The sequence below is a fragment of the Cariama cristata genome, unplaced genomic scaffold, assembly GCF_000690535.1.
Source record: "Cariama cristata isolate BGI_N322 unplaced genomic scaffold, ASM69053v1 scaffold9357, whole genome shotgun sequence".
In the NCBI taxonomy this organism is placed as follows: Eukaryota; Metazoa; Chordata; class Aves; order Cariamiformes; family Cariamidae; genus Cariama; species Cariama cristata.
This window is the reverse complement of record NW_009626061.1, coordinates 91009-101235: the sequence shown is the minus strand read 5'-3', so window position 1 is coordinate 101235 and position 10227 is coordinate 91009. Positions and strand designations below refer to the sequence as shown.

At 36.3% G+C, this 10227-nt stretch overlaps 1 protein-coding gene across 1 annotated transcript in view; it reads right to left on the bottom strand.

Moving 5' to 3' along the window:
• Positions 1-10227, bottom strand: part of AKAP9 (A kinase (PRKA) anchor protein 9) — an 86062-nt gene that overhangs the window by 20180 nt on the left and 55655 nt on the right. Inside the window, exons 25-30 of the mRNA XM_009703869.1 lie at positions 7051-7170; positions 3871-4047; positions 3660-3764; positions 3084-3236; positions 2641-2820; positions 1-138 (exon numbers count right to left, since the gene is read on the bottom strand). The exon at positions 1-138 is cut by the window's left edge and continues 966 nt beyond it. Coding sequence (XP_009702171.1) covers positions 1-138; positions 2641-2820; positions 3084-3236; positions 3660-3764; positions 3871-4047; positions 7051-7170 — 873 coding nt within the window. The remainder of the gene's footprint in view (positions 139-2640; positions 2821-3083; positions 3237-3659; positions 3765-3870; positions 4048-7050; positions 7171-10227) is intronic.

Here is a 10227-nt window from a genome sequence, read left to right as displayed (position 1 = left end):
CTGCTGAAGTTTATCAATTACTTCATTCAACTGCTCTACTTCCTCATCATTTTTTTTCTTCACACGTTCTTGATCACTTTTCAGACATTCTACCTGGGTTTCAAGCTCCTGTATATGCTCATTTTGCTCTTCAATAACCTGGGAGTGGAGGGAACCAAAACAAGAAGAGGACTTCATAATGGGTAACTATTAAACTCTCAGATGATTCTTTCCTGGACTTCACATCAACCGCTTAATCAAACATTGAAACATCTTGTGAAAGAATGAATGTCCTCAGTGAATTTCTTAATGGGATACCTCTTGTAAAGCTTTATGAGAATCAGGACATCTTCACAGAGGACTGACAAAGTAGCCTGTGACCTTAATGAACTGCAAAATAGGTCTGAAAGCATCAAATGAAGTGAAAGCACTTGTAATATTCAGAGGGATAAGAAACACTGAAGTTTAAGTGTTCACAATACTTTTTTCCCAATAGTTTGGTCTAAAGCTCTATCTTGGCCCTTTTATTGAAAATTAAAATGGAAATAAGTGGACTGGCCATGTCTGCTCTTCAATCTTCTTATGAAATCAAGATTTAATACACTATTTTTACTTAAAGAATTCCAAGGAACCAAGATTTATGAAGCTTAAAACTTACATGTAAATTTTCCTGCATTACATTACATAAAAAACTTCCTTTAGAAAAAAAAAATCCTCAAGCTTACCATATACAGGTCAGATATGTTCAGTCAGATTAGACAGATACGGTGCTCTTCATTCCAAAGCACCACTCTTTCATATGGTCAAATAGATTTACATAGGGCACAGCCAATCAAGATGGATATGTACTTTAAATACAAATAGACCTTTAATTAATTGTGTTGAAAAATACCATTATAACATGCTTTTTAGTCTGAGACCACAGAAAACACCTATCAGTTGACTCTGACATTCCCTATCACAAACCTAAATATGTGTTTGCCTCTTTATGTGTGTTTGCATACACATACACAGATGTGCACAACACCACGCCGGGCAAATAGTACCCACAGGCCCAGAGTACAAGTATTTCTTTGTGCTATAGTTTAAATGAAGGTGAAGAGATACAAAGTTATAGAAGTATTTATTTTAAAATGTATATGACTATCCAAACAAAATTCAAAGAGGGATTGGTGAAGACATGAAGAAAGTGAGAATAATACTTTCCTAGATTAGTTCTAAAGACACTTAAAATTACAGGCTGCGTAAGGGGCTCAAAATTCCAAGAAGTTCATAAAATGATGTAACTGAGCAAATACGAGGGTGATGACTTTATGATGCAGAAAAGAGAAGCCGTATTATATCAGCTTCTAACAAGAAATAAATGAGTAGACACAAAGAATGGAATGACTGGTCTTGATGAACACTAAATTTAATAAATAAAAAAAGTCTTAGCAAAAGGAATAATAAGACAAGTATTCAGATTCCAATAAAGTAAGTTTTATAAAATTCATTAAAAAACTTGCTTGTTAAATTGCAGTGGGAGCAAAATCTCATTTGAGTGCAGAAGAATGCCAAAAAGTCCTTTACCACGTCAAAATAAAGACAGACTAGATTATAAGTAGTAAGTCTAAGAAACAAAGTGGATTTATTTTCTTAAGGGAATGTCTGGAGATCTGAAATGAACAGTGCTTCTACTGGAAATTAAAAAGGCAGAAGGAAACCTGCCAAAAATATTTGGAAAGAGATATTATAAAATAAAATCAGTTATGGTACCTAAAATAGGTAAGAACTCTAAAAGGGCCTTTTAGAAATATGAAGAAGCTCTCTGACTATTAAATTTTCACATTTAAAATGTTCAGAATGCAAAATCAACCCACTGAAACAATCTGATTTTCTTTCTATAAAAAAATGTGAGACTGAAGGCCTGTTTATGCTGTCACTTACATCAAGGCAAAATAAGTAGTATTTCTGTTCAAATTAAATGTGTTATATTGATATAAAATGGAAGTAAGTCAGAAGAAGATGAAGCTCATTCTCATAAAAACATGTAATTGAAAAATAACAAAAAGCTACAGGTGTTAAATCTCAGTAAATAAAAGAAAGATGAATCTGCTTCTTTCTTGCTCTCCATTTCTAATAGAACACAGCATTTCGTTTGCACATGCACCATGTTTCAAACTGGATTAAAGATGATGCCAACATTGGTATGATGACAAAGTACTTACACAAGCTCATGGAGCACAAAGTTTCAACTGCTAAAAAACCCCATAAAATACAACATGATCCAGCAGGCATCACTGAAACGTAACACTGAAAGTAAGTCATTGTACGGAAGATAGAAGAATGAATGTTCAGATTAAATTTAGCTACCTACATACTATTAAGTGTTCGGAAGTATGAGAAGAATAAGGAATGAAGAAGAATTTAAGATTAAAACTCAAGCAGAAATAAGGCAAAAAATAAAAATAAAAGCAAGCAAAAAATATCCTTCATAAAAAATGAGACAAAAGAAGAAAAACAGATTAGGGTTAAAGCATTTCTTGAAACTGAAGTATTTGCATTTTTAAATTAAGGCAGCAATGGAAGATAATGTAATTGGTGGGGGGACGGAGGGTTCCTTTTCTTTAAACAGCTAGCAACACAAAGTAGGACTCTCAAAAAGATTTCAAAAATACGTACTTTGTTGTCAGTCGTGACTGCAAGTTGCTGTTGCAGTTTTGCAATTTGTTCATGAAGACGATCTATTTCCTGGTGCTTTTCTTGCATGATGTGAGCGAGCCTCCCAGCCACTAAATGATGGTCCTTTATGATGGCATCTTCAGATTTCTGGAGAGCTAGTCCCAGTATTTCCATTTCGTCCTACCAAAAAACCACCCCCAAAACCATGTTACAGTTGTACATAATATTTTCTGCATATTCTTGTAAGAGTATTTAAGGCACAGAAATTAAAATAAACAAATTGTGTGGAATAAGAAGTAATTATATTAGCTTTTTAGTATTTTGCAAGTTGAAATTTGGAATGCTTAAGAAAGAGAAAGAACTTGGCATCTTGGCTTTTTCCAAGAATTTATTTTGGAAGAGCAGGGAGAATAAAGCTCTAGGCTTCTCTGTTACACAATTACCTTAAATAATTTGTTCTCTTGTTCAAGTTCTTGCAAGTGTGTAGTGGACTCCTTTCGCTGAATTTCTAGTTGCATGTGCAATTGCTGAACTTCTTCATTTTTATTTTCTAGCTCCTCTCGAAATTGCTCCAGCTGTTCCTCAAGGTTTGTAACCTATGTTTCCAAAACATATGGTGGAAAAGGAGTAGACAGTCATACCAAAAATTAAATATCATAATTTTTAAGTGCAATGTCTACAGTAAATCAGTTTGGTATGCACAAGCAAAAGAATGTGTACTCAGTGACATTCTGAGTCCTTAAACTGAATGGAATTTTAAAACCAATTAAAAACCAGCTGAAATCACTATGAAGTTTTTCTTAATTGGGCTGAATTTTGATTCCAGAAACACTCTTGCAAGTCTTAAACATTAACATAGACAATAACAAGAATTATCATGGCCCACAAGAGAATTTCAATGGTATTTGGACTGCTGTCTCTCTGATCTGTTAAAAAATTTCATCTCTGTTGAGTTTACTGAACTCAACAGAAAGCAAAAACTGACAGTGAAAACATGGAACATTTCACAGGTATTTTACCTCCTTTTCCTTTCTGTCCACAGCTTCTCGTTCAGCTTGCAGTTGTACTTCAAGAGGTAATTCTCCCTTTACTATGATGGTGCCAAACTGTTTCCTTTCCTCCACCTTTAAATATAAATATTAATGATAAACAAATAAAAAAGATACATTGTTTTCACCTCAAGAAAATAAGAAAGTATTAAATACATTATAATCTTAGTCCAAGTAATACCTTTTGCAAGTTGTCTGCACTGATGATTAAGGCTTGTTCCAGTTCTCTTATCCTGCATTCTAGTTTCTCAATTTCTTCATCTCGTTCTTGTATCTCTCTCTGAAGTTGTTCCTTAGAGAGCAAAAGCTCACTGCATTTGTCTGTTTTTTCTTTTAGATGATTTGTTAACTGTTCAACCTGGTGATAATATGGCAAGAAGATGAATACATTGTACTAGATTGGAAGGGTTTCCTAGCAATAGCAACAGCACTTGTTTTTGACAGAGAAAAAATATCTCTCTTCTTTCTCATAATGAAACTCTTACTCCTTAGGTGAAACAGAATATAAAGTTCGGATACTGTAGTGCTACACCCAACAAATACAAACAGCACTTTTTAAGAAGTCATATGTTCTGTGCTGTATCAACTGCTCTCTAGAACTGACCATGTCCTTCTGAAGCCTTCAGACTCTTGTCCGCTAAAAGCAAGTAGCATGGCATCTCTATGCAGCTCACTAAAAAAATACCTTTAACATCTACGGATGCAATGTCTTGACCCAAAGGTCAATATGCTATTTGCATCTTTGAGGAATATCATAGTTCTAAAAATCTGTGACAAAATTATTCAAAATAAGGAGCTGATTAGTGACATATAGGCACATCCTAACTCACTGGGTCTTTAAAATTGAAGAGAATTGTGATACTTCGGTCTTGAGAAACAGGAAGTTTTGTTTTCTTGCCGAGTTTGTTAAATGGGACCAAACAGATGTGATGGATGATATAATTTCACTTTCTATAGGGGACAAAGCATCCAAATAAAGCATTCTGCATCTCAGTAGTTCAGATGTTTGCAGCTCAGAAACAACGTATTAAAAGAGTAACTGAAGTACTAGAGATAGGAATTATCCCAGTTCTTACAGAAATGATTAATCAAAATTACAGATAAGATAGATTTATAACAAATCCCTGGTATTAGGCCTGATGCACAGAGTTAAGACCTGAGTTAAACTAAGCAATCAAGCAAGAGACATGGAAAGTAATGTTTGTCCCACTCAAGAAACTGATTTCAGTATTTACAATTAGGAAGTTACGATGTAGCCAAAAGGTAGAAGACTCAAAGCATTTCAACAGATAAGAGAGAGGAAGACCAGAACATAAAGCTGATAGGACAGTATTATTGATGTTATCCATCCATGAGAAACATTGAAGTCTGAAGTGACCACAGAAAAGTCCCCAGAGAGAAACAGAAAAAGAAAAATCAAGTCGAGAGCAGATTCTTTACGACAACCCTCCCTGGAATAAGCTGACAGAGTAAGCTGAAACAACAGTAAAAAAATGACGTTATTGACAGAAAATGCTTACAGCACTCCAGCAAATCAGAAGAGCATTTCAAACACTGTGCAATTTTGAAAAAATAAAGCAGCTATCTTAGAAAAATATGAGAAATAATGATAAAATGTGTATTTATGAAATATTCCAAGTAATACTGTGACATCAAAATATACTATATAGTAAGACTAATTTCCTCATTTGATAAAAACTAGATGCGAATCTAATACACTACTGAAAATTCTGTCTATAATTTTTAATGTATCACATTCAACACCACCCAGCTCTAAAACAGCTGCTACACCTGCCGTGCTTGCAGACATTATCTTATTGTCTATCTTTATACCTACCAAAAAATTCTAATTTAAAAGTATCAAATACAAATCTCAGAATTTTAATCACAGTTACAGCTTTTATTTTAAAGCATGTTTTAAATTACCATTGTAGCATATCTGCCAACTTAAGAGTATACACATATGTGTATATGTACATATAAATCAGGATGATTTGTACATATAGATGCTGTACAGAAAATTAGGACAATTTTTATTATGCTATCAAATTTGGTTCTTTCTTCTTGAGAGTTTGTTTTTTTTTTTTTTAATTTCAGGATTTTAACCAGGAATTCACACGTTACCCACATCCCAAATTATAAACAGACACAAACCAAAATTAACTCAAAATGAACATCCTGGATTCAGGAAAACTAATCATGCTAAAAAGTCTCCCCTGTCTGTGGAACGTGTCAACAGGAGAGGAGTGTGCACACACTTTGCAATAGAAGGAAATAGATGCAGAATTGCTCCATATATGTTGGTTAACACACACCCAGCTAATTCCAGAAGATTCATTGTTCACAGAGGCTGATGACAGTCATATCACATAGTACTGACTGAATACTCTGTAAGATTTCTTACAAACCTTTGTATTAAAATATATAAAAAACCCCCATGAAATACACCTCTACATCTGAGCATTATAAGTAAATAAATATTTTGACAACTTACATCTCATATATGTCAATTTATGTCCAGTTATGGTCCTAAACTAGATAATACAGAATATTAAGTATTGCTAATATGTAAGAATTGAATTACAGCAACTGAACTACCTCAGTAAGAACTTTGATTTGAAAATCGCAGTGCAAACTAGTAAGAGGCATTTTAATACTGAAAAACAGGGAAGAAAATCATGCAAAAATATCAGCTTGCTCAAAAAGCAGGACACAATAAAACCCACAAAAACCAGGATGAAATTTAACTGACTAACAGGTCATCAAACAAAATGTGCAAAAGCTTCATAATATATGGTATTTGCACTGATGCCACTTTTCTTGATTTTGCTGGGTCTAAGAGTTCTGTGACTCCCTTGAGCTGCTGTTCTACAGTCACTAGATTTATTTCAGTGGAGACAGACTTCCACTGGGGAGGTTCAAGCATACACAGAGCACGCTACTACACCTCAGGTGCTAAAACTTGGTAATTCAATTCCTTCAGTTGCATACCTGTGCTATAAACAGGATGTCACAAAACAACATAAGAACATGTTAAATTGCTAAAGTAGTCCTGAATGTTTCCACAGGCTTTTGAAAACAGTGGATTTTCTAGATTAAGCTATATGAAAGAGGCTTTTTGAAAGTTGTGAAGTGTCCATACATCTGTTACTAAAAAACAATCAATCAGCCTAAAAAAAACCCCAAAACACTGTTTGACCGCTTTCCCCCAAAACGTTTACCCTTCATCCAAGGGGATTTACTTTGCCTGCTTGTAAATGCATGCAGGTTAGGTACACCATAAAATATCTTCATTATAACATCTTAACAGCTGTCAACTTGTCATTTATATTCATTGAGTACAAGTAATAAACTGCGTTACCTCTCTGGTTTGATGTTCATTGACAGGCTGACTCCTTTGCGGAATCTTAAGCTGCTGTTCCAGCTTCTGTATCTCTTGCTGGAATACGTCTCTCTCGTGCTCTCGGTCAATTGCTTGCTCCTGAAAGTTAAGAAATTATGTGAATACAACATTTCATTTCAAAACCATATCTAAATTAAGTATATTACTACTACTTATTTCTGTTAATGTGAGGCTGGTAACAGTATGTCAGAATTTTTAAGGCAGCAGAACCTCTTGCAACTACCATTAACAAAAACTTCTTTAATCATTTGGGGCAACAAATTTCACAATTTTTTTATTAACAAATTAGGACAGCATAGGTACAGCCAGTATTATTTCACAAAAATGACAGTTTTGTTTCTTTTGTTCCAGGTAGAACACACAAACGGTAATAAGCCAATATTTATGATTTTCTTTCCTAATGTTTGTCTTTGATATATGTAGCATAAATAGAAATTAAGAATAGAAATTAACTCTGTGTTAATATTGATGAGGAGCTGTCATGGCTTAACCTCAGCCTGCAACTAAGCCCCACACAGCCGCTCGCTTACTCCCCCCTGGGTGGGATGCGGGACAGAATCAGAAGGGTAAAAAGTGGGAAAACTCGTGGGTTGAGATAAAGACAGTTTAATAGGTAAAGCAAAAGCCACCCAGGCAAGCAAAGCACAAGGAATTCATTCACCACTTCCCATGGGCAGGCAGGTGTGCAGCCATCTCCAGGAAAGCCGGGCTCCATGATGCATAATGGTTACTTGGGAAGACAGAACACCATAACTCTGAAGATTCCCCCCTTCCTTTTTCTTCCCCCAGCTTTACACACTGAGCATGACGCCATATGGTATGGAATATCCCTTGGGTCAGTTGGGGTCAGCTGTCCCGGCTGTGTCCCCTCCCAACTCCTTGTGCACCCCCAGCCTCCTTGCTGGTGGGGTGGGGTGAGGAGCAGAAAAGGCCTCGGCTCTGTGTGAGCACTGCTCAGCAATAACAAAAACATCCCTGTGTTATCAATGCTGCTTCCAGCAGAAGTCTAAAACATAGCCCCATACTAGCTACTTATGCAGAAAATTAACTCTATCACAGTCAAAACCAGCACAGGCACCAACAGCACAAAAAAAATCCCTAGAAATTGTTCGAATTTTGCATTTCGGTTTTGCTTTTGACCAGTTTAAGTTGTTATATCCCAGCCTGATATTTGGGAAACACATCTTCATAAAGGAAATAACGCAAATTGGTAGCACCCAGTGAAGCATCACCTCTAAATGCCACTTTGCAAAATAGACAAACCTTATTAGATGCATTAAAATAAACTAGCTGAAGTATCTGATACAAAGAGGAATGCTTCTGTCTAGTAACAAAATATTTTACAAAAATTCAGGAAATCACAATAAAACCTCAACATTTACAAGTTGCAGATTTTAAAAACTCACCTGCTATTTCAAGGAAACAGCAGAATTCTAATGCTGCGATTACAAACAGCTACTCATTTCAGTAGTCCATAACTCTCCAGTTCATGCTATTGATAATCCCAAACCATAACGCACTTATAACAATGGGATTTGTAACAGGAATTTTTACTTCTCAACCTTGTCCTATTACAACATACTAGTTTCAGTGAGAAAATTAATCTTGTAACTGTAGAAAATGAAAGAAAGCAAATCCATTTGTGCTAAGAAATATCTGGAAAGTTCTCTCCTTTAATACTGCTTAGTAATAGATTATGCAGAGAAGGTGCCACAGGGTGTTATATTTATTACGTAAAAAATCATTCCACCCTACTGCTATGGGCTAGAGAGTTAATTGAGAAGGCACAGAAATAACAGTATTATCCCAACAGCAGCACAGGACACTTAATATGAATAAAATGGGAAAGGAGGAGGTGGGTAAGATGATGTTTGCTGAAAATGGGGTAGAATCTAAAACAAAATTGCAGAGACAGCCTGAGGTAGAAGTTGGGTACAACAGAGGCAGCTGCCACTGTGAATGAGGACAAATACACATATGATTTAACCAGCTAGAAGCTTAATATCTAGAGCTAACTTCTTGGATACAATGAAGGAAGACTATAAAAGAAATTTAGACAAATTATGCTTTCAATTTCCAAGTACAAATAAAGTTGACTACTTAATTTATAGAATCATAGAATAGTTTGGGTTGGAAGGGACCCTTAAGCGCCATCTAGTCCAGCTGCCCCTGCGATAAGCAGGGACATCTTCAACTAGGACAGGCTGCTCAGAGCCCTGTCCAACCCAACCTTGAACAGTTCCAGGGATGGGGCATCTACCACCTCTCTGGGCAACCTGTTCCAGTCTGTATTTACCCTCTTTTAGTTTAAAACCATTAGCCCTTGTCCTATCGTAAGAGGTTCTGCTAAAAAGTTTGTCCCCATCTTTCTTATAAGCCCCTTTTAGGTACTGGAAGTCTGCTCTAAGGTCTCCCCGGAGCCTTCTCTTCCCCAGGCTGAACAACCCCAACTCTCTCAGCCTGTCTTTAGAGAAGAGGTGCTCCAGCCCTCTGATCATCTTCGTGGCCTCCTCTGGACTCGCTCCAACAGGTCCATGTCCTTCTTGTGTTGGGGGCCTCAGAGCTGAAGGCAGTACTGCAGGGGGGGTCTGACCAGAGCGGGGTAGAGGGGGAGAATCCCCTCCCTTGACTTGCTGCTCAGGCTGTTTTTGATGCAGCCCAGGATATGGTTAGCCTTCTGGGCTGCAAGCGCACATTGCTGGGTCATGTCCAGCTTTTCATCCACCAGTACCCTCAAGTCCTTCTCCTCAGGGCTGCTCTCAATCCCTTTGTCCTGCAGCCTGTATTGATACTGGGGATTGCCCCAACCCAGGTGCATGACCTTGCACAGAGTTTAGACTAATTCTAATAGACTTCACTGAAAAACACAGAAACTCCACAAACCATTAAAAAATAAAACATTACATTTGTGTTTCACAAACACAAAAATCTGTTTCCTCATTAATTTTAGAAGTTTCCCATTATTTTAAACATTTGAGAAGCCTACTAATTTATACTTAAAAATACAGAACAGTCCTAATCAAGCGTCTCAAAGGAATTTTCATCTTTTAAAACCTTAATTAAATTCTTGGGCTGGAACCTCTAGCACTGTTACTATTGTGTGTTTCTTTATATTTGCTCAAAATCTGAAAAAAA